This window comes from Pelmatolapia mariae, linkage group LG2 (genome assembly GCF_036321145.2).
Source record: "Pelmatolapia mariae isolate MD_Pm_ZW linkage group LG2, Pm_UMD_F_2, whole genome shotgun sequence".
NCBI lineage: Eukaryota > Metazoa > Chordata > Actinopteri > Cichliformes > Cichlidae > Pelmatolapia > Pelmatolapia mariae.
Window position 1 is genome coordinate 24,934,947 of NC_086228.1, and position 25,242 is coordinate 24,960,188.

Genomic DNA, 25,242 nt, shown 5'->3' on the forward strand with positions numbered 1-25,242 from the left:
CTTAATACTTTCTCAGCATGCAAAAAATAGAAAAGTAGATATATCTCTTTATGTGTCGATATATAACACAGTCATATTATATGATATTATATTATATAGGAAAGTGCGCTGAAACGGATGTTTGCATTAGCCACAGGATGTTGTTACTAATCCGACACAAGAGGGGAAAAGCAGGCCACACTCGGGTCTTTCCGTGAACAGCCACGAAGTGCAAACTCGTTCTGTACTGAACTGTACTGAAGCTCCACCATTGGCTCTAACTGTCCGTCCGCCGGGGAAAGGAGGCGGAGGAGGAGGGGGGTGTAGATTTGCTGAATGACGGCTCGGTTTGTGTTGACACTTGAGAGCCGATACAGCCTACGGGAAATGCACAGGCCTACCTACGTTACATTTCCACCTTGTAAAGATAATAAGAACCGTCTAATTCTTGCTTTTAACACCGGGAGATGTTTATGACCGTGCGGGGACTGCGCGACGGGGCTACACGGAGTCGAGGCGGAGGGGACGTTTTCGCAGGTTGATGATCCTCTTTCGGCACCGAGGAGAAGAGCCAACACAAGTAAATACATGGTATTAGTCTTTATAGGCGGTTAGGCAGGCTTGCATTAAAAGGAAGGATAGGCGGTGCGAGCTAATTCCTGGAAATATAGACCTCCGGCCAGAATGACACACGCTACGTTTGCAGGTTGGAGTTATTTCGCTGAAGTTGACGCTCAGACTTGAGCTGCGAGCAGCGTGTAGGAAGCTTGTGTGCCAGGAAAAACACCATCCGTCTTTCACGTTTGACAGATAACCAATCAAAGCTGTTATTCAAATCGGTGCTCTTATGTCAGTGACCTATATCTCATGCACGTGCGCCAAAAGCCCACAGTAACCTCTCCGCCAGACCAGACAGCATGGGGACCAACGGGCTAGACAACCAAGCGCAGCCGTCCGGCGGAGAGTCCCGGACGGAACAGCCGGCTCCGGGTCCTCAGATGGAGCAGAGGGATGCCCCTCAAGACCCAGACAAGAGAAAGGATGAACAGGCGGACAGCAGCGAGGGTAAAATCGTGAAGGAGGACAGCAATACGCAGCTGATCGAGACCGGGTGCAAGCCACCCCTCACGCCAGGTTCGGACTTCGAAGCGGGGTTGCAGGTAGAGAAGCCTGGCCACGGAGCTGGCTTCGTCCCACCCGAAGGTGGTTTCGCTGGCTGGCTGGTGGTTTTTGCTGCAACCTGGTGCAACGGGTCGATCTTCGGGATTCACAACTCCTTCGGCATCCTGCACATGATGCTGGTGAAGGAGCACACAGACCCTTTAGACCAAACATCCCAGTTCAAAGTGGGTGAGTAAGTACTACTCAAGCAGTATCTCTCTGCCCAGGTGAGCTGTAGATGAAGCCACAGGTGAGCTGGTGGACAGGAGTAGAGTTCTTAATGCAAATTTGGTTTATAATTATAGGAACATTTTTTTTAAAAAGTGGAAATTAGAGCTGTGGACTTTAAAGCGTTAAAGCACAATTACTATAATAAACAAGTAACATCAACTTTATATTAATTTACAGTATGTTGGTTTTTATAAGTGGAATAACTTGAATTCCCAGTAGGACACTAAACACAGTAATGAATAAAACAAGTGCCCCACCAGCACGTGTAAAGTATTCTTATTACTGTATTCTTATGTTTTAATTATTCTTTTCTTCAGCTACTCTGAAATCAGTCCTTACATCCTGTTGGAGTTTCTTGTTTTGCAAAGCACCAGCATTCTAATGAGTTACAGGCACTTAACTGAAAAAGCACCGTAGGCACTTGTTAACTATTCATTAAGGCTGTTCTGTGTATCCACAACACAGATTGCCACAATGGGTCCTTTGATAAAGGTTTTCTTAATGATATAGTGAGCTTAAAGGACTGAATGTTTGTCAACGTTTGGACCGATACTGAGCCAATATTGGTGTGCTGCTTGTTTCTTGTTATTTATTCCCCTCTTGGTTCCCAACAAACAAACAAAGACAGAAACTTTAAGCTGTTTATCACAATATCTTTGAACATTTAGCCATAACAAAGCTGTTTTATTAAATATTGGCCAGGGCGGTATATGTAATCCATTTTGTAGACTGATAATAGCAGTTGGCAAGGCTGATATTGGTTGATACACCCATGCATTGCTAGATCAGTATGGACAGACTTGTTAGAGTCCCCAAGATGCTCATGACTAGTGATAAAAATCCTAAGATAGATATGTAAATCAGGGATATTACTGCTGCTTCTAGTATTTAATAAAATCTAACAGGTAGTTATTATTAGAGTCACATCATTACCCTACTCACTTCTCCCATTTCAATCATTCTGTTTAGGATCATAAGCTTTCATTACTAAATGTTCAGACTATTTCTCCACCCTTATTCTCTGATTGCGCTCAGCTCCCTGCAGTGAGAAAGCCACTATACAAAGCAGTCAAGAATATCAATCTTAATAAAGAAATCATTGATGTTAATTAACAGGAATGTGACAGCTCAGTCTTGTTGTTGCAGATAAATTAGTCCCCAGAAACAATGGGCCAAGGCTCCCCCCCCCTTTTACTGGCGCTAAACCAATTGTTTGCAGGAATCTGACATTTTCTTGTGCCTGCAATTCCAGTGGAAACATTTCTGTTCTTCAATGAGTTCACAAAGTCAGCGTCCAATTTATTGCTAATGAAGCTCTGGGCTTCTGGGTAACTGTGGCTTCTAGCTTTGTGCTTGTTAGTCTTGTTAACAAATACTGACTAAATGAGTAATCATGCGAATTCTTGTTTGGGGGAAGAAGAAAGGGACCCTCCTTCCTTTCTTTCTCCTCCTCCTCCTCCCCTTCCTCAGTTTGAAAACCGTGAAAGCTGCTGCTACAGGGTGCTGATCCATACAGAGAAAGGTTTTGAGCACGGGAATCATGTAACAGGAGTGGATGTTTTTCCTAAAATCCTCGTCAGGTCCTGCAATCACAAGCAAAAGTTAAGGTCAGGTTAAGGTGTGGGAAGGGATTATGGTTCTAATGCTGTTTGCTGGAACAAATGTGAACCTTTAGTATTGTTATCAGTGTAAACGCAATAAAGAGGGGGGAGTATAGGAAAGACATCCTATTTATTAAAAGAAGCTGATGGAATTTTATACAAGGTGTTTATATTCTCTCCCCCCCATTTTTTTGACATATTTAGGATTTCGTCTCCAGCATTTTCTTGGATTTAATTCTGGGTTGAGCTCATAAAGATTAAGTGAGTAGGCTGAGACCTGACCTTTTTACCTCAGCTGCAAGAAAAAACACAGGGGAAGAGCTTAGCTACAATAGCTATGATCTTAAAGGCTTCTTTGAGATATCCAGTCTAAATTCACACGTGTAGAACATTTTAAAAGATGTCAGACTGCTCAATAGAAAAAAGCACAAGGGATAACAAAGGCTGGATATGGTGAAATCATACTTGGAGACCACCATTAGGCCTTGCTGAGCTCTTTCATAAACCTTGAGGGGTAAACAAGTGAGTTTCAGAATCACCAGCAGTATCGACGTAGGTGTTCAGAACAGTAGGTTCTTTAAATTCTTAATGATGGCGAGGTGTGTGTGGGTTATGAGTCACATATGGTGGTGATTTCCTCCGTGATTACAACATGACACCTTTAGTCATTTTTTCCAGTTGTTACCACAGAAATGTTGGTAAACTTGTGAAGTGAGTGCACGCGCTCAGCACACCTTTTTTTTGAAAATGGAAGGAGAGAGAGAGAGAGAAAAAAAAAAAGAGCGCTGCTTTCACAATCAGCGAGGGGTGAGACCCCTGTCAGGTGGTGCGCGACTGAACGTGGCTGCGCCGAATGTGGGAGAAAAGTTCAAAATGCAGCCGGCACTGTTTCAGCTGCAGCAGAGTTGGCAAAGAGGGAATGTGTGTGAAGGGGCAGAAGAAAGGGACTGAGTGAGCGAGGAATTAATTTTTCATTGAAGCCTGAAACTATTTCCATCTATGTGCCACCGTGAAACGGAGCAGGAGGAAAATTGTGATGAGAAAAAAAGTAGCTCATCATGTTCTGCTTGTCTCTAAGCGTAAAGTTGGTTTACTTACTGAGCGTTATGCACTTTATTCTCTCAAAAGGATAGTTAATGACTCTGTAGTAACTATACCAGCAGGTTATGGTATCTCTGTGAATGTCAGAAAACATCTGATGACTCCAGTCGCAGAAGCCCGTTGGCTTCAGAGTCACCTACATTACATCAAATCCCGCTAGCTTGAATGTGCTGTGCTTCACAAATCTACACATCAACAGAGAGAAATGCAGTGAAATGTTTCTCGAGGACTTAAACAACACCTGGATTTCTTCATCGTGCGCTCTTAAAGAAAGATTACAAAGAATGCGAGTGATTTAACTCAGATATTTATCATTCCTACCACAGTGAGCTCTGGCATGTCTAGAGCCATGTCTGCCTCATGCACTGACCACATCTACACTAATGGCACACTAATGGATCTAGTAAGCATAATATAATAGCAATAACCAGAATCATTAACGTGATTAAGGTCACAGATTCTGCTTCAAAGACTTATGATGTAAAAAATTCACAGAGGAAAAGAACACACTGAGTGAAAGCTTCAGAAATTGCATTATGCTCGTTCCTGGATATCTTACAGACTGTTCTAGACAAGCATGCACCGATAAGAAAACTCACTAACCTATTGTGAGCAGTGCTTTAGCCCTGTGGCTTGATGTGGAGCTGAACTAAATGAAGCATGCTGCAATAAAACTGAGAGAGAATAACAGAATAAATGCTGTCATTGTTAGAATCTCCAAAGATTGAAAACACAAGCTCAGTTAGCTAAAGCATGATAGGAGTGTACTATAGAATACTTTCACTGACATATTAGGCATCTATCTTCCCTCACTGAGTCTATATCTGTCAAAACTCATAGAAAATATGTAAAGAAACAGTTTTTTTTAAAACAAATGGAAATCAATAAAAGCCACAATACGAATAAATCTGATAGCAAACTACTTGTTGAACCAACTGAAGAATTTATCAAGAATTTTAAAAGATTTTAGACTTTACTTGAAAGCAATACAAATAGAGAGGTTAAATCTTGTTTCTCAGCACAAATGGACTACATAACCTTGATGGTAAAGGAATAAGGATTATAGCCAATCTCACTTTTGAACTGTTGTCACATTATTAACTAGTCTGAAAGAAACGATTTTCCCTCATAGCCAAGAGTTTTATAGGAGGTACTGTTATTCTTCTATCACTGGCCTTGACGGCAGCTCAACATTTACTGTCTTAGCATAGAAAACTGATGACTCGTTAGATGAACCGCTAGATGTTAAACAAAAAATGGTGGCGATTTCTTGCTTGACGTGCTGATTTCAGTATAAGGAACAATGAACTGTAACTGAAGTACCTTAAAGCTTACATTTTCAGTGTAGATACTGGTGGCTCAGTTATTTAACAGTTATTCAGCTAAGCCTGCAGACACAAAGGGATAGATACCGGTTGGCAATCCCCAGAAACCTCTGGTTGCTAGGGAAAAATGTGTGTTCCTCGAATTTTTGGAAGTGACAGTGGTCAGCTGAAACTGATTGAATTGATAGCTGCATCAAAAGATTCCTTGCAATCGCTTTGGTTGCTAGCAGATAGCTGGTCCCTCCTAATTTTCATGGAAGAGACTGACAGTGTGTAAATCACTCGCTAACTACTAGCCTAGCAGTATTAAAACTTAAAAAATACAACCAAAAAACAGAAATGGAGCGGGTTCACTTCCAAAGTTCAAAGTGTGGTTTGATCCTTTGTTATTCTTTGAAATTCGAGTTATTAAGTATTTAAGATAACAACTCGAAATTCCAACATAGCTCTGCCAATCAGGAAATGATTACTTCCTTATGTTGCAGTGCTTACAGACAAGTTGGTGTGTTGTCTGGATACGACTTCAGGGCAGGTCCAGCTTTTAGGTGTCAGTCTGGATAAACAGCTTACCTGGTCCTGTCACACTGATAGGATTGAAGCCAAAATGAGTGGAGCAGTATCTGTGCTAATTATGCGGTGGATAGCTCAGTCAGACAGATCAAACAATTACTGGGTTTATCTCATCTTGACTATTGATCAGCTGTTTGCGTAGAACAAGGTTACGTGTTTAGCAATTTGTTGTTTATCCAGGGTAAGTGTAGAGGGCCTGCTGTTGGATGAAAGTAGGGGACACACTTTAGTTTTCTTTCATTACATTTCAACTGTTCCTCCCCTTATTATTATTAATGAGAACTGCTAAAATTGAGCCCCGCAAAAGCTTAAAAAGTGCATTCCTTTTTACTAGAAGAAAATTAATTGCCCTGTCACGTGCAGTCTGATTTATGGCTTTATATTTCTCTTAATTTAATGGATTTCTTGGGTCCATTTAAAAAAATTGATCTCAATGTTTTGTTCCTGGTTCAGAGACTTTGAGACAAGCGTCTGCAAGATAGGCTCCATTAGTAATGCTGCAGGCAAAGGAGAGCCTTTTTAAGTCAAACTTCACAATGTTTATGCATTCATAACTCTAAGTGTTGAAAACTCTGAGAATACTGAAATAACAGGGTCATTCACACTCACTGGCCTGGACCTAGGAAAGAAGGAGAAAAGAAAAATATCTAAAGATTAAAAGCACTCATTCATTCATTGCATGCTAACAGTATATAGTTAGGAATAACTATAACAAGCCAAAACTAGTCAGCGACTGAGAAGCGTTAAAGATGTTTTACTAAACTGCCGAAAGCTGTCTTCCAAGTTGTGCTTGATCATATCTCTGTTTTCTTTGTGTGACCTTGTTGTGCCTTATTTATCTTGGCCACTGTTAGCAGTCAGGTAAAAAAATAACTTTGAAACTCTGTTTTACTTTAAACCTGTTGATTCATTGCTTAAAGGCAACAATGGTGTCTTTATTTAAAGTCTTTCTAATGTTAAAAAGCCTTTAACAGAACATTAAGGAGACAGTGGCGAAGAATGAAGTGCAACATATGCTTATAACATTTGTATACACAGTGGTTGGAGAAACTGGGGAAACGTTCAAAACAATGATTCCAGGTTTTCCCTCTGTGCTTCTTTAGTGGCCAGAATCTAGTTGTTCATTATTTTAGATGTGCTTAATAATCATTGTTGGATTTTCTCAAAAACATCAAAAACAAGTGAAGTAACACCATATTCTGTCTGGAAGCGTTGCCAAGAACATGTCTTAAATCATTAACGTAGGGCTGTGCTCTTGGTAGGTAGTGCATTATTGTTTTTCCCCTGCTCCAGATTTCTCCAGCATCTCCCAGGGCAGCTGGAAATCTCAGGTTGGCAGATCAGGGTGCACTGAGGCATTTTTAGCATTCCAGTGGACAGTGGAATGGGTTCAGGTTGGAAAAAGGTTTCTTGAAGCTCCATGTGTTATAAAAAGGTATATAAAGATGTGTAAAAAGAGGAATTGGACTGTTATTGGTTGATTTTGGTTAGTTTTTAGGTATTTTTTCCTGTATTTAGATAGACAGGATGAGGTGCATTTAATCAAGTGTTTGGCTGGGGACTCTTCTCCTGGTCGCATTTTAGCCTATGGGGTATGCACCCTAACCGCTAGGACACCAGTGTCCCCTCAATACCAAAATGCATCTGTTTATAGATGTTGTTGCAGAAACTATCATTTCAGTTCAATCCAATTTAATTCAGTTGTGCTACTACACCGACACATGACATAGTAAAATCTCTGCAAAACACATCCAATAAAAAAAAAAAAAAAAGGATTACCCCTTTCAGCTTTATTAATAGTGTCAACACAAGCAGTTTGCACTTAATCTCAGCCTGAAATATGATACGATTAGTAAACAGAGGGAATGGTTGATTTTCCTGTGAGTGGTACCGAGTAAACAACTCAAGGAGCATCCTGATAGCTTTGCTGTCAGAGCTCATTTATGGTCTGAGCCTGAGCTGTTTGAAGACACTCCTGGTTGATCTGTGACAGATGGTCCTCCACATGCCTTCTGCTAGCAAGCCTTTGCGAACTGTGTCGCCTCACCTGTTGTACTTTCTATATTTTTGCTAACACAACTTCCTTATTATTCTACTGTCTTTATTAGATGTCAGTGTTATGTTGCCATTTGATACAAGCAGTGTTTTCTCATGCTTTAAAATGAATATTCTGTCCTTATTATGGACTTTAACCTTTAACTTGGTATGGTTTTAATTATTATAAGATAAAAAGGACTGATTCAAAGATGACTTTTATGCTCATCTTCATAGTGTGTTCTTGCACTCTACTGTAGTATTTGTGGATGATTCACAGTTAAAAAAACAACATGTTTGATCTAATACTGGACGTTGGTGCGGCTTCTGAGTCTGTCCGCTGCCTGAAACAAGAAGTTTTAGCTTCTTTCCAGCTACATTCAAGCCAAACTTCTCATGATTGACTGACTGACCGTATTAGGGATATGTGCTCTCATCATATAGATCAAAGAGTAGAAAAAATGCTCTGAATCTGTGCATTTGGAGCAATTTGAAGCCTGAGCTGGATCATAGGGATTACTCGTACATATTCCGATCTAATATTTCCTAACAGTTCCTATCTTTAGCAAAATACCAGAAATCTTTATTGTCAGAGTCGGCTCCCCATTTAAACTTCTTTTTGTGCAAAAAAACACTCCTGGATTGTAGCAGTGTAAAAGCAATGTATTTGTGTTTTTCAGTTTATTATGTTGCCTCAGCACCTGCTAAGAGCATTTTATGTTACCTTGAGGGACAAAAATACCTATGACTATTGTTTCTTTAGGAGTACGTCCCCAAGGCGCTCTCAGAAACAGTATGATGCATTGTTTAGGTTCAGCAGTATTTCCCCGTGTCTGCGTCAGCTGTGGAAAATATCGTCAGAAAGCATTTGAACAGATGTGTTTTTGATTGTTTGGGCTCACTGGCTCAGAAACAGTAATTTTGAGGTGAAAGCAGCAGTGCGCTGCATTCGAAGACGCCTAAGCGGATGGTTTCATACACCGCTGGATACATTGGAAGTGAAAGAAAATTTCATTGGTGCTTCTCAAAGCAATGAAAACAAAAACAACAGCAAGGGATCTTTCCAAGGACAGTGTCTTTGTTATTCTGGAAAACCCACAGACCATATTCTGAGCAGTTTCTCTTCAAAGTATCTTACTTTCTGCCCCCTTAAACAAGGGGACTAATGACCTATTATTCCTACTCTAGTCATTTGATATGAATCCTGATATTCTCAAATTAAGACTGAAAGTTGGCAGTTAAACCTCATTATTTCATTTCAATTCTGGTGCTGTGGACAACAAAATAGTGTCAGTTTCTCATTGCACTACAGCTGCTCATAAAAAAGGATCTGTGAACCTAATAATTTAGTAACTGCAGTGTAGGTAATTTAATGCCTGGTTAAATTTCGGCTTTGTTATGAATGGAGTAACAGGGCCTCTGTGATATGAATGACTTAGTTTTAGTGTACCTTTAGCTGTCATATATATGGTTGTCTAGGATGGCTACACATGACACAGGTTAGAGTAGACACAGTTATATAAATATGTATTTTAATTACATAACACATAGAAGAAATCCACAAAACACACAGTTGTCTTGCATGCATATATTACAGCTTAGCATAAAGCATGCTAAACTCATTAGTCTTATATAAACTTCTTCTTATATAAAACCCAACAGCATTTTTCTGCCTTAAGTGTTCTTACGCTAACATACATATGGGTCCTATAGAGTCTGCTGCTTCTTGTCAGACTGCATCTGTCACGTTAAAAGATGGAAGCTTGTTAAGCCCCCCACACAAACAGACATCTTTTCATTTGGCTCCAGTCTCCCTCACTGTGTTCTTTTGCTTTTGTTTGAAAGTGTTTGGACCTAATCCCCTCTAATGAGCACAGTGCACTCAGTTGTTGTGTCAGGACACAGGGAAATGGGGCTTTGTTGTGGGGCTGGCCAGAATATAGAGTATGCTGTAAGGCAATGTGACACGGGCCTGTTGTTTTGACCCTCTGATTTCACATCGGACCTTTTGGTTTGTCATGTCCACACTGTTATTGGTGCAGTACCAGCACTGCAGGTGCTAGAGCCATTAAAAAAAGCAATACTGGAACTACATTATAATGCCAAACTGACCAATTTGAGTGTTATAAAACACTTTACAACTCTGTGTCAGATATTGGGCTTTCCAAGAATGAGTCTGCAAGAAACAGCATGCTAGCAGCAGTGCATGTCCAGATGGGAACGCCGCAATCACTAGCTGAGATTGGTGAGATTAAGTTAAGAGCCTGTGGTATTTTCCAGACAAACCAGCTGGACATCTAGTATTGAACAGAAAAAAGGAAAAGTGTTACAGGTGGTAGCTTAAGTGGTCTTAGGAGCTACATCAGTAAGAAATAATATCTGAAGCTGAGGAAATGCAGTGAGTTTAATTCAGCAATAGAAGCACTCATAACTATCAGCCAGTTCTCACTACTTGCAAATTCCTCAAAGTATGCTATTTAGAATTTGACTGGACTGGAAAAAGTCTTCACCTTGAGCTTTGCCTCTGCATGCATAATTTAAACATGATAATGCAGACAGTTTGAACTCAGTTTGAACAATCAGCACTGGACAAAATTTCACTTTTGTTATAAATTGCATTTTTTTCACAGATAAAAATACCACTATGCAACAGTTTGAGGATCTTAAATATTTAATTTAATTTTTATATTTTTTTGCTTTTACTTTCAGAAGGTTTGATAATATAGAAGTTCCGTCATTTGGTAGGGCGAAGCATGCTTAGATCTAAATCTCGGTTAGTACAGGCACATGATGTAACCATTAGTGCTAGCAGTTGTTGGTGTAAAATCACAATTTCATTGGTTACTTACAATACTTTAAGCATCCGCTCTGGTGACAATTCCTACTTTGAATCTGGCATTGTTACTTGTTCCAGAAGGGCCCTTCTGAGTATTTCAGAAATCTACTGGGATTTTCCCACATAACCATCTCTAGAAAGAGAAAAAAAAGGTGGCAGTTCTCTGGGTGAAAAGGCCATATACATGGCACATGTCAGAGGAGAATGGAGAGATTGCTTTAGTATAAAGGCAGCAGGCACAGGGCTCGCAAAATCGCTAGCCCGACGTCCCGGGGCTAGCGATTTTTTCCAGTCGGGCTACCAGAATCTATCCCTGCCCTGCCCGTCGGGCTATCATAGGAAGGAAAAATATATGTCAATGCTTTTGCATTCCTTCGGAAATGTAGCTGGGTAAATATGTCATTGGCATCGGTGAACCACTGTCAATATGTGACTAGGGCTGCTCAATTAATCGAATTTTAATCTAAATTACGATCTGGGCTTTCAACGATCATTAAAAATGACTGAGCCGATTATTAGCACCTCCCTCGTGCTTTACTCTCGCGCTGCTCCGTGTGGCAAATCGAGCGCACCTCTCTGCGTTTCGAACACGCGGCACAACAATTAAGAGGAGCTAACAGAGGGAAGCTCGGAAAGCTAAGCAGAAGTTATTTGGAGAGGAGAGTGACTGCCGTTGGCTGAAAAGAGAGGTAAAAAAAAAACCCTTCAGTGTTGTGGAAACATTATGGGTTCGCGGAGTCAGACGTGGATCAAGTAGACATAGTGTGGAAACTTTGGTGTCTTAGCTGCACCACAGAGCGACACGGCAAAGTTCACTAAACATAGATGTTTACATTTTATTTTTTATATTGCAAACATTTGCACTGTTATCAGTATTTGCACACTATTTTATACTATTTTTGACAATCTTTAAAGCCATTATTCAATACATTGTTATTGTTAAATAAATATCATCAAATAATCGAGATCTCAATTTCAGTGAAAATAATCGTGATTATCATTTTTGCCATAATCGAGCAGCCCTATATGTGACATATTGAAATCGCATTTGAATTTGCGCTTGTTTTTTGCTTTCACTTTGCAATCGCGCGAACTGTGTATAGAGAGCGACAGTACTGATTGGTGAGTGACGATAATTTGCGCACCAATTCCTCTGACATCGTCTTATCAATCGTTAGTTTACTATCAAACATGACAAGTGAAATCTCCTGCAGGAAGCTTAAACATGTGAGAGGTTGATCGCGCAGAGAATCGCTGAGCGTTATGTGAGTGCGTGTGTAAAGGCAGCAGGATATATATTTTAGTTCTGCTGAGCCAAATAAGACCGGTCAGTGTGAAGAAGTGACAGCCAAAGAAAAGCTTACCACAAAACGGAAAAGTTATGACAAATCAGACTATAAGGCAAAAAGAAAGTGCGAAAGTGCAGCTTTATGGTTTCATGGACAAAAGAATTTCTGTGGCTGGAATATGACAAGCTAAATAACCAGGGGTGCACATAAGTGGTCCGCAGGTGCGCATTCGCTGTCAAAATAAAATACGCGCACAAGATAAGAAATTGCAACGCGTGTTTGCGTCCATAAGATTTTCTGGAGGAGGACAGACATATGTTTAGAACTCTTAAAGATGTCGAAGAAGCTCCTTTGAGCAATTACTTTGGTGTTCCTACACCTCCAAAGAAATGTCAGATGGAGTCCGAACCACAAAAGAAGCGCGTATTCTCGGAAAAGTGGTTGCAGGAGGTGAGCTGGCTTTAAACAAATGATGAATGCACAGAGATTTGGTGCAGAATGTGCCATGAAAATCCCACTCTAGCGGACAAAAACAGTGCCTTTTATATGTATGCAAACGCGTTGCAACTTCTTATCTGGTGCGCGTCTTTTATTTTGACAGCGAATGCGCACATGCGGACCACTTATGTGCACCCGTGTAAATAACATAATGTTCTGCCGGGTGTGTTGTTGGTTTCCCTCGATTTCTGAGTCGACAAGTGCCTTTGTTACTGGGACCAGTAATTTTAAGAAAGGCCCCCATTAGAACCCATGAGAAATGCAAGAAATGGATTATTGCTCAGTCTGCAAATAACATACTAAAAATCAACCTGAAAAATCTGTTTAGAACAGCCTACTATGTTGCAAAGAGTGAACTACCACTGGCAAAATTTAGCAGTCTTTGCAAACTTCAAAAAGCAAATGTCCTAGATCTTGGTTCCACTTGCCTCTTACCTGTGATTTCAGTGGAAATTTCAAATTCAGGATCTGACACAGACTGATTCCTGTTGTACAGTTCTTACAAGTTCATAGAAATTTCTGTTCAATTACAACCAAGTATTTGAGTTGATGATTGTAATTTTTATACAATATTGTAATTTGTGTTTCAACAATTTTTTGATTAATGTTTTGTTTCCGTTACAATATTATACATTAAAGTATAATATTGTAACGGAAACAAAACATAAAAAAAAATTGCTCCCTTTTTTTATTCGGGCTACTTAAATTTATTTTGGGCTACCAAAAACTGAAGAGTCCCTGCCCGAAGGGCTACCAGGGATTTTGAAATTTTGCGAGCCCTGAGGCAACTCAAATAACCACTGGCCACACCGGGTGCCAGTCCTGTCAGCTAAGAACAGGAAACCGTACCAATAAAGCATAATTTAAGCATCACAACCTACCTATGTATTGTAGCTTAGCATTTATGATGGTCATTTATGATATACTCATTTATGATGTGAGTATATCATTTTTTTTATGACTGAATGCCACAGATAAAATCATCTCAAGCTGGTTTCTTGTACATGACAGTGTTGTTGCCACTGTACTCAAATGGCCTCCACAGTCACCAGATCACAATCCACTAGAGCACCTTTGGGAGGTGGTGGAACAGGAGATTCACATTATGGATGTGCAGCAAGTGTGTGATGCTATGATGTCAACACGGACCAAAATCCCATTTCCATCACCTTGTTGATTCTGAGTCTAACCCAGCACTGCAAGGTGTATCTAACAAAGTGACTAGTGAATGTGTATTGAAAGGATTTAATATATTATACTATTAAATCTACTGAAATTGTTATTGAGGATGTAGATTCCACCTATATGGCTGGGTATATAACCCCCCCCCCCCTTTTTTTTTCCATTTAATTTGAATGAATAAACTGCAGAAAGACTAGAGTACAGTCCTGTGCTTTAATCGTACTCTGTGTACCAGAACACGTATAGATGTATAGCATAGTACATAGTGTTTAGGCCAGCGTCCACATTTAAGACTATTTACACAATGCTGCACAGCTCATGTTTCACTCTGAACTCAGCACGTGTGTGTGTGCTTAGGTAGATAAATCCTGCCATCAGGCTGTTTAGTAGTCTCTCTGGTCTCATTTCTATTAGACTGTTGGACCAGTGTGACCCAAGGCCCAGACACCATGGTAGACATTAAAGCTACCTTTGCTCCCTCAGAGACTGGATCCAGACATGTGTTTGTTTGTACTGCAGGGTACGCAGTGTCTCTGCTAGAGAAATCTGCCTCGTTATGTTTTAACACTGCATGCTCTACAGGCCAGAACTATCCACTTTGATTCACTTTTTGATCTGCTTAATCACCATGAGAAATCTTATGGAGCGTGTCTGATCTGCATGATGCAAGTGTAGACACAATAATGAGTAGAGTTACATAAATGTATATTAATAGCAAATCACATCAGGTGGTGAGAGAGTCACAAAGACAGAGAAGAAAAAAAACTAGTGTGCAGCATACAAAGCTTTGTAGTTTTTCAAAGCTTCAGGAAATCTTGTGGGCAAACTTCTTATTGTCTGGGTTAATTAATACCTACTGTATGGGGCATTTAAAGGCAAGACTCAACATGCTACACATGTTTACTTTGAGCGTGGCTGCTGCTGAGGTCAGGTGGCAGATTTGCAAACAGCTTGCAAGCTCTCAAAAACTTTAAACAAAACGTAAAGATTTGCATAGAGGCGCAGGCATATGTGCATGAAGGCCGTGTTGTTTTTCAGTGAAGCCTTTTTTAACTTTCATGCAATAACTTCTACAAGTGGAAAAAAAAGGATGTTTTAATGGTCAAGGACTGCACACACTGATCTTTGCTTTGTGTACAAACAGATATAATACTGTGTTTTATTTACTTTAGGTGATAGGTATAACACCTGAGATTGCCACATGCTTCCGATGATGAATTCTTTCTTCTCTCAACTTCCTCTCCAGCCTGGGTTGGGGCCCTGGCCATGGGCATGATCTTCTTCTGTTCACCTGTGGTCAGCATGTTCACAGACCACTTTGGCTGTAGGAAGACGGCTGTGAGTGGGGCGGCACTGGCTTTTATAGGATTGCTCAGTACATCGTTTGCAAAGTAAGACATGTTTGTCGGAGATGTCCTTTGAAAAAGCTACAACTAAAATTAGACACGAATGAAACCATGTAAAATAATATGCTAAATCAGAGCCCGTAGCTGTTTTGCCCTTCCTCCAAGAGGAAATTTTGTAGGTAAACCACAGTGAGCTTGACCATAGACCCATGTGGGTCCCATGTAGGTTAGCTCATGTGGGGCCCGTAGCAGTTTTGCACTGTTGGGCTCCCAAGAGGAAATTCTGTGGGTAACCCAGAGTGAGCTTGCACATGGAAAACCCATGTGGGTTGGCTAGCCCGTGTGGTCCTCTGTGAGAGTTTTCTGTGGGCAACCTACACTGGGTTTATGTATTATTATTTTTATGCTTGTTTTTCTTCCTGATGCCCCCTTTTTTTTCATTGTAGTTCCTTGATCCTTCGCTACTTCACATACGGCATATTGTTTGGCTGCGGCTCCTCCTTCGCCTTCCAGCCCTCGTTGGTCATCCTGGGCCACTACTTCCGCCAGCGCCTGGGTCTGGCCAATGGTGTGGTGACGGCTGGTGCCAGCCTCTTCTCTATGGGCCTTCCTGTGTTACTGAAAAAGGTGGTGGAACCTTTGGGCCTCAGCAGAACATTCCAGATCCTCAGTGTCTTCATGCTGATCCAGGCTCTGCTGGCGCTAATGTTCAAGCCTCTGCTCCCTGCTGGGGGAGGCATGGGCCCCCAAGGAATAGGCCCCGACCATGCCGAATCCCAAACTCAAGCTGATGCTCAAGGTGGAGGCAGGTGGAGCAGGGCGATCACCACCGTCAGGAAGTACTTCAATCTGCGTGTGTTTCACATCGTCACATACCGAGTGTGGGCGTTTGGAGTAGCTACAGCTGTATTGGGCTATTTCGTGCCATATATCCATCTGGTAAGAACATAAGATAGGCAAGAGTGTACATTTTTTTAAGAAGTAATTGTTTCTAAATGGTGCTGCTTTATAAATACTTACAGTAAGCCCAGTTTTTATGTGAAGAAAGAAAGCACTGTTTAACAGCCTTTCAGTTATTACTGTTGTGGTAAAACATTCTGACCTCTTTATTTATATTATACGCTTACACAAAGAGCATTAGAGATCAGTGGGGTTCATAATCATGGGTTTGATGTAAAAATGCTTTTTCTCAGCTGACACTGGAAATGAGGGGGAGTGAGATTGATGTCAGAGCCATACTGTTGCACTGTGGGCGGTCTGGTGCCATTCATCTTCTGTAGGCCTTTCGGAAAGAGGGCAATTGAATGCATGTCAGCTGAGTAAATGAGCAGTGGCTGAACATCGCCTTTGTCCCTCTCAATAAGGATAACAGAGTTTGTCACAATAGCTGCTGTGAGTAACAGCACTCAGTTGCCAGGAGTTAATTGTGCTCTTCTTAATTTTTCTTTCTGCTTCAGTGTACATATCTACCCTGGAAATGTTCTTCCTTTGAAAAGGTTGCCCACAGGAAAAATCTATATTTTAAATATGTCATGTTAAAGCCAAAGAGCTTGATAGTAACTTACTTTTGGTTTACTAACTACACTACTCAGCTAGAGAGGCCGAAAGTAAAAGAAGTCCATTTATCCATTTTGTTTACATCCACAAACTCAAGTATGTTTTCAAAGTCTGTACTCTGATTGAATTTGGTGTGTGATAGTAAGATAGTAAAAAATGAAGATGAAGTGTTAAGTTGCTGTGAAGTTGATCTCCCTCTATCCAGATGTCGGATGTTCCAGCTCCGGCCTCCCTCTGTCAGGCCTGTTGTTTCAGGCCCGGGCCCAGATGTAAACACTGCCCCGGTCTTTGTATTGGCTCGACCATCTCAGGAAACCTCTCCTGTATGGCCTCTCTGTATCCCTAAACATACCTATCCTATGGCCATTGATGAATGTAGACCTTCAAAGCAGAGCAAATATTTCACAAGGACCAGCATGTTCAGGAAAGACTTCAGAGGGCGGTTTCATGTTTTGGATCTAATTTGGGGGTCACGGCTAAGGGGAGTGGGAGGCTCTGACCTATATGCGTTCAGTCTTCCTGTTCCGCTGTTCCAAAGGTCTGTTGATGAGGACATTTTGTTAATGTTTGAGGTTGATTTGGGGTGAAGGATGAACAATTCCACTCCAACAAATGCTGAGTGTAATGTTTTCTCGGCAATGAAGAATACAGTTCATGAGCATGTTGTACAATATCTTTGTCATTATTTGCATGATGGACATTTATGGACTAACAGTGTCCACAGTAATGATTCTGTCTTATTGTGTCTCTCAGATTAATTTTGTAAAAGAACAGTTCAAGGAGACTGAAAAGGAGTGGGTGCTCCTTGTTTGCATAGGAGCATCATCAGGGGTGGGACGCCTCACTTTTGGAAAGATCGGGGACCTCATTCCTGGTCTGCGGAAAGTCTACATGCAGGTGAGGGAATTATTGAAGCTCTAAAATTTATGCAGACTGCTTTTCTTTACTGTTTGGTCTGTTTTTGGGAAAACCTAATGCACTTCACAGTGGTAAGTGTGCCTGTCAAAAAGTGGTTTTTATACAGTTTGCCTCATTCACCCACACAAGCACTTTTTTCGATGCTTTTCCTGTGTAAGAGTAACTCAAACAGTCCCAGACCATCACACTACCATCACCATATTTGACTGTTGGTATGATTTGAAATGCCAGATGTAATGGGACACACGCCTTCCAAAAAGTTCAGCTTTTGTCTCGTCAGTCCACAGACTATTTTCCCAAAAGTCTTGGGGATAATCGGGATGTTTTCTGTCAAAACCTAGATGAACCTTTATGTTCCTTTTGCTCAGCAGTGGTTTTCATCTTGGAGCTCTGCCATGCAGGCTGTTTTTGCCCAGTCTCTTTCTCATGTCATGAACACTGACCTTAACTGAGGCAAGTGAGGCCTGCAGTTCTTCGGATGTTGTTCTGGGGTCTTTTTGTGACCTCTTGGATGAATCGCCGCTGCGCTCTTGTGGTAATTTTGGTCAGCTGGCCACTCCTGGGAAGGTTCCCCACTGTTCCATCTTTTTGCCAGTTATGGATAGTGGCTCTCACTGTGGTTCGCTGGAGTCACACAGCTTTAGAAACAGCTTTATAACCTCTTGGGAGATTTCACTTATTTTGATTCTCATTTGTTCCCGAATTCCCTTGAATCGCACTATGGTGTCTGGCTTTTGACGATCTTTTGGTCAACTGCTTACTTTGTCAGGCCGGTTCTGTTTAAGTGATTTCTTGATTGAGAACACGTGTGGCAGTAATCAGGCCTGAGAACTCAGCTTTCCAAAGATGTGATATACAACAGTTAATTTATGTAATAATTCATTTAAAAAGTGCATTTTGTGTTTACTTGTGTTTACATTTGTGTACATATTTACATATGTTTGATGATTTGAAACATTTAAGCGTGACAAACATTAAAAAATAGAAAATGGTGAAAGGGGGCAAACACTTTTTCACACAACTGTAATCAATGACGTTGTTTGTTAGGCCCAATTTTACTAAAATATTTATTTTTTATTACCTAGGTGAAATTAGAAATTCATTTTTATTAATGGCTTAATGGCATTATGTTTCTCTGGAATGAAAAACAGACTTGCGAACACCAGGGGAATTACATGACTGGATAATGTCAGGGACGATTCAGTTCCTGGAAAATAGACAAGGCGACGTGAGAGCAATTTGTGCGGTGAATACAAACAGGAGTTGCCATTTCCTGCTGGTGCACGTGCGGCTTCTGCTGAATGCAAAACACAGGGATCCATTGTTTTGACCAGCAAACTCGTTCAAGCAGCTCACTAAGCAAAGGGGCACTGAGTTACAGATTAATTAAAATATAAAAACAACTTTGAAATTGTGGGACATGCATTAAAATGTGCTGATCTGTGATATCAAGCAAAGTATTTCTAAAGCTTCATTTGCAGTATTAGTCATATAAAGGATTTGTTGACAGTGTGGCGGTGAATATTAAAGAGTCTAGTTATGCAAGAGTCTTTTATAGAATGAAATCCATTATCTTTCTTTTGTCCAAGTGTTGAACACAGTTTTTAATTGCTTAATTCCACATTGTTGTAGTTGTGATGGGATTTAAAGTAACACTCTTTGAAGTGACACAGAACAGTCATTCACAGCATTAATGCCGTAGACACTTAGTGAACAGACAGCTTTATATCTTTTATATTCTTCATAATCCATTAACATATAGTTTATTAATCAGATTGATGATGGCACCAGTGCACTCAGGTGAATTACCATAGTAAATGTAACTATGATGCTGAACTTTGCTTGACGGAGACGTCAGAAGAGAGCGATGAGACAGAAAGAGTCCTGAATTGAAAAATTAATTCAAAAATTCTTTAATGGCAAAGTTTTTAGAGTTTTAACTACCTGGGAAAATAACCTAATGTCTTTAAAATCAGATCTGATTGATTCCATACATAGAGTTTTTATATGTTGTTGCCACAGAAATAAAGTTAATTTAAATAGTATTTCACAGTAAGGACCAACAGGAGTTACCGAGCCAAGTGGTAAGACTTACTCATATCAGAACTTTGTTTTTGTGCATATTTAAAGTATGTATGAGAACATATCAGGACTTTTTATCGTTCATGATCAATTTCTCTGGCAGACAAAGTACTTTTTATTTTCTCAAATACATTTACCTGACATAAATATGTGTAGGTGGAGCCTGTAGATGGAGGGTGTGTCCACTTGCACACGTAACCATATCTGCCTGAGGCCAGATTTACATGCATGAACAAAGGGAAAAAGAAAGCAATATGAGCCATCTGACTGACTGCATTTAACGCATATTTATCTGTCAAAAAGATTTACAATGTTTGGAGAGCATCAAGACATTCAAAGCTTGTTTATGGGTTCTTGCTGTATTTTGCAGGTGGTCTCCTTCATTGCTCTTGGCCTGATGTCCATGATGATTCCTCAGTGCTCGATGTTCGCCGGGCTGGTGGTTGTGTGTGTGTTTCTGGGACTGTGTGATGGATGCTTCCTCACCATGATGGCTCCCATAGCTTTTGAGCTTGTCGGGCCCATGCAAGCCTCGCAGGCTATAGGTTACCTTCTAGGCCTCATGTCTATCCCTATGACTGCGGGTCCACCTATCGCTGGTAAGAAGCTATATATATGTGTGTGTGTGTGTTTTCCACTTTTTGAATAGCGCAGATATATGTCATTTACACATCTGTACTATGCTTGTTGGCAGTAGGGATGCACAATGAGCTGAATTATATTAGCAGAGAAAAACCTTGGACCTGGGTACAACTAATGTAATTAGTAAACGGAGAAAGACAAATGCACAGCAGGACAGATTATACACTGGTTTGTGTTTAGAGATGGTTGGGCTCATGGCCAGCCACTGCCTGTCTCCAAGGATTTGTGTTCATGAAAAAGTACATACAGTACTGATCTTCGATCTGCTTTCTTTTGTCCAGCTCGCTAATAAAAAAATAATACCTAAGAACACTAGTTGCAGCACGCTGCTGACTCAGGCATCCTTTGACTTTATCTCGACAATCCCTTTTGCCTCTCACACATACCAGAGCTGCTTTTACTACACAACTTTCTGACTTCCTGACAGCTTTTTCCTGGCCTTTGTAGCCTCAGCCAGCATACTGAAACTCTTAGATGTCAAATGCTAAATGTACTTTTTCAAATGAAGAGTCATGCTGTCTGACAGGTTTTTTTTTATTTCTTTAAAAGAGATTTAGTTTTCAAAATAACCTTCACTTCCTAATGACAGTTTCTTGTTTTACATTGCAGTGTTAGAGACAGCAGTGCACTGAAATAGATCAATGGCGTATCCAAAGCTATGCCAGCAATATTGGTGCAACCAATAATCCTTCTTACTGTAATAATACATTATTATGCACCTCTTTTATAGTGTGGTTAAACAAAAAGAGGCATTATGACAGTATATACCTGCAGATTGTTCAACTAAAAAAAAAAACTGCTAGTTGTAGCCTTGAACCTTGAACCCCCCCTTGAACCCCCCCTTGAACCCCCTTGCTGTATCCATTTCTTTTGCAAAGTCTTGTTTTCATAATCAAGATATAGCAGATCCAATTTCATCTTTAATGTTTTCTATTCAATAACCAGAAATTTTATTCTAATTTTGGGCACTTGTCTTTTTTCACAATTGACCAGAATGCCAGGAAACAAGACAGAAAATACGGAATTCTTGCTGTCAAATTCCATGAATTTTGCAAAAATGAACAGCCTTGTTTCTTGGCTTTCTGTCTCCTTTGTTAGCGAACAGTATCACCAAAAAGTAATATGAACAGGCGATGCAGGTAGGATGTTAATTTAAGAGATTAGATTGCGCTACTTGAGGATGCACACTGTGACCTGCATGCAGAGAAAGTGTATTTTATATTGACTTATGGTTACTGGAACCAAAGAACTGTGTCAGAGGAAAAACTGAGGGGCTGCACCAGGCCCCATGATAAGAAAAACAATTATTAGTTTGAATTGTGACACATACAAAGCTTTCTATTGGAGTCCAAAGATAAAACATAGGGTTGGAAATGAGCATATTGGGGCCCCTTTAATCCACAAAAACAACCATAATATAGACTGGAGACCTATCTGGGATGTACCCACAGCTGGGATATGTTCCAGCACCTCTGAATAAGGAAATGGATGGATGGATGGATGGATGGAGTAGGAGATAATACTAAAAAACATGCATTTTGCATGCAAAATATGGGCAGCTAGGCTCTTTGTAGTCTGAACTGTCACTCCGAGCATGTGTTGCTCTGAACAGTTTTGTCTGGAGCAAGAATCCCATAAGCCATGTCATGCCATGAACCTTGCTTTGTTACTATACTGTGAGTGTAGCATGTATTCTTTAGCATAGGATGTGTACATACCAAGTGTTGACAGACTGACGTTTAGAGATTTAGGTCAGACTGCCTGGTGGAGATGTTTTTAGACCTGAATAATCTCACTTATTCGTGAATAGGTCCTCATGAAGTTGGCCCTTATGATAAGACTCCTGATGTGTTAGGATTACTGGCATACATTACAGTACACTTGCTTTTGTTATTATTATTGTTTTGGAAAATTGCTTATTTTCTTTATTGTTGGGAGTTAAACTAATACCACCTTTATGCTACAGAGCTGAAACGTAAAAACGGTTCGTTTATTCTAATGCTTAGTTAGCATTAAAGCCTACAAGCAGACAAAGTGAAACTAAGGAACACTGCGTTTTTAAGAGGCTTGACAAAGCTTATTGTCTTCTAGGCCCAGAGCTGTAGTTAAAAAAAAAAAAAAAAATCCCTGCTCTGTTCTCATGTGTCCTTGAGGCCCAACAAATGTGGATTTCCTTCCTCATATAATCTTTGCACACCCTGGTTTGTAAATGGTTTGAATCCTGCATTGTTTACTGCAACGTTTGGTAATTACAAATCTTTTTCTTCACTGCCTTTGTCAACGCACGGCCTGTCCTTGCTAGTGTGCGATGTCTGCCGGACAGCGAAATAGCTTAAATGCATTGCAGGATGTGGAAGAGGGTGTACATTTATTTCACTGTGTGTATACACAGTATAAACAAACTGGGAATCTGCTTGATCTAAAGCAGATGTTTTAATCTTTCCATTCGCATTTTGCTTCCTTACCTCCGCTGCACAGGTCTCCTGCATGACTATTTTGGGAATTACACAGTGGCCTTCTCCCTGGCTGGTGTGCCTCCGATGGTGGGGGGCGTGGTGCTGTTCTTTGTGCCCCTGATCCACCACAGGCTCCAGCGAGGTCAGGCATCACCAGAGGAGACCTCCACAACTGCCCACATGTTGCCCAGCGCCCCACCGGCCGAGGAGCCCAAGAGCTGCTCCAATGGGGACATCCTGCCCGGCTACACTGATGTAGAGACACACATCTGATCGCATCATACAAAGGTTATACATATTTACATATGTCAAACGTTGCTCGTGTATGTGAAAACATACATGTATGCAATAACATCTAGATATTCCAATTCCTTCTAAAACATATTGCATATACTGTTTTTCTCAGGGATTCAGCCCACCAGCACCTTTTCTCATCCATAAATTGCCCTCCACCTAACCAGAAGTCTCAACTGTGGATTTCCTGTTGGCTGATCTTTAACCTGCAACCCTCCAAGACCCCCCTCTTTGGCTATTTTCTTTCTTTTTTTTAAATGCGAAGAGAAGTGGACAATGCTCTGGCGACAAGCCACGGAGTGGATGAAAAGAGGGCACATCAGCGTCGGAGGTGGATAAAAGCAGAAAAGCACAACGTAGTCTAATCTAGAATCGTTGTAACACATACCTCCAAGAGGAACTAAATGAAGACTAAAAAGCTGTCTTTCTGATTTTATAGCATTTAATCGTGCTACCTTAGCCTTTGAAGCTGTAAAAAAGATACACTTTTGTTTTTAGATCTTACTTCTGAGAAGAAGAGGTATATAAAATAACAACTAGTGAAGGGATAAAGTCAAAATGTCTTTATGTTGTACCTCAAACATCTGATTTCTTTTTAACACAATGTGTTTTATTTAGTATGAGTAGCTAAAACATGGTTATATCTTAAATGATTTGCAGCTTTGCTGTATTCGGCTCTGCGCTTCTGCCTGTGTTTTCTGCTGTTACAGCTACAAGAGAAGCATGCGTACTGGTTGTACATGTCACAGGAGGTAACAGATATTTCTACTAGTAGATGAGCCAGCAGATACAATCCACCTCAGCTCAGCCGCACATGAGTTTTGGACCCTGGCTGCACTGTGTTCACACCCCGCAGTCTAAAACTTAGACAAAATTTCTTCGCCAGTCTGCCTGCATGGAGGACGTGTGTAATTGTGGCAGTTGATTCCACTGATTCATATGCAATGAACCTTAGTGTTTTTGACCGTTTACCAGTTTTCAATGTTGGGTCAGTGACTTTTCAACACCACAGTTAATAGAGGGTATTACCTCCTGAGTCTGTAAAGCATTAATGTTTGTTATTTTTTCTCACCAAATAAATTTTTTTTAGCAGGGTGCTACACAAATCTGAATTAACTGTGTCTGACACAGCTTTGAAAAATAACTGACAACAGTTTTGTGCTTTATAGGTGTGGAAAGAGTTGGAGTCAAGCAGTAGTTATGGGAACTTAATGGCTGTGAAAAACATAGACTTTATTCAACTTTGCCAAAGGCATTTTGTCTGAAAGTGTATGTGTGTGTGGTTGCCTAATGATCTTAGTAAGGACTAGTTTGAGTTTTAGACCACCGAGTGAGGACATATTGGCAAGTCCTCGTGTTTTCACGTCCTTTCTGCCTGTTTAAAGGTTATGATGTGGCCTAAGGATTGTTTACAAGAAGGTTATGGTTGGGGTGTTGGTTTGGATGGTTAGGGTTAAAGGTAGGGATAATGTCAGTGAACTTCCTCACAAAGATAGTCATGCGTCCTGTGCGTGTGTGAATCTGCATTTAATATTAGAGGCATTTATTTAATATGAAACTAAGTTGGGGTCTGTTGATGAAGAGGGGACAGAGATTAAAAACTGCCAAATGGCTCAAGCCCTCATCAGGTTGTCTCACAGATAATCCAGCCAGTTTGCTGCTTTAATTTAGCATCACTACGACGACATCACTAGTTGTTTTTGCAGAAATGGAATAAAAGAGACAAAGTTGCAATCTTGTTGAGATACAGTATTCCCTCGGGAGGACAATCTGTAGTGGTAACTACCACTTACCACTTTGGACCACTTACCTCTGCGCTTTTAGATTGCAAGTTCTCCTGAACGACGGACTTCAGTAAACAGACGTGAAGTAGAGCTGCAATAATCAGCTGTTTGAGTTACACAATACTACGTGGTTCTATGCATAACTGAATCGCAAAGGGGCGAATGCCGTGGCATTCAGCTGGCGTTTCTTTGTTGGTTTCCCCTCCTTGCTTTCACTGCCATTACTCAGTCCGCTCCTGCTTGACAACAGATCAGAGCATAAAAGCTGCACAAACCTCACTGCTGAGTGTAGTTTTTATATGGACAAATGGTTCTGGATAGGAAACATACACCTGTACCTCAGTAATTACACAATC

General features: G+C 40.6%; 1 protein-coding gene across 1 annotated transcript; it reads left to right on the forward strand.

Annotated features, from left to right (window-relative positions):
• The first annotated feature begins 199 nt into the window (after positions 1-199).
• Positions 200-25,138, forward strand: slc16a2 (solute carrier family 16 member 2). The gene is made up of 7 exons (XM_063496512.1): positions 200-1,329; positions 15,054-15,198; positions 15,600-16,092; positions 17,464-17,607; positions 20,081-20,309; positions 22,831-23,096; positions 23,215-25,138. The coding sequence occupies exons 1-6, from the start codon at positions 897-899 to the stop codon at positions 23,079-23,081; spliced, it is 1,695 nt and encodes a 564-aa protein (XP_063352582.1). The 5' UTR covers positions 200-896; the 3' UTR covers positions 23,082-23,096; positions 23,215-25,138.
• Positions 25,139-25,242: the final 104 nt, after the last annotated feature.

Bases quoted from the DNA above. Each gene is read 5' to 3' on its own strand.
- slc16a2 (XM_063496512.1), top strand. From the start codon at position 897: ATGGGGACCAACGGGCTAGACAACCAAGCGCAGCCGTCCGGCGGAGAG. The intron at 15,199-15,599 runs GTAAGACATGTT...TTTTCATTGTAG, and splicing joins CTCAGTACATCGTTTGCAAA to TTCCTTGATCCTTCGCTACT. The intron at 17,608-20,080 runs GTGAGGGAATTA...TGTATTTTGCAG, and splicing joins TGCGGAAAGTCTACATGCAG to GTGGTCTCCTTCATTGCTCT.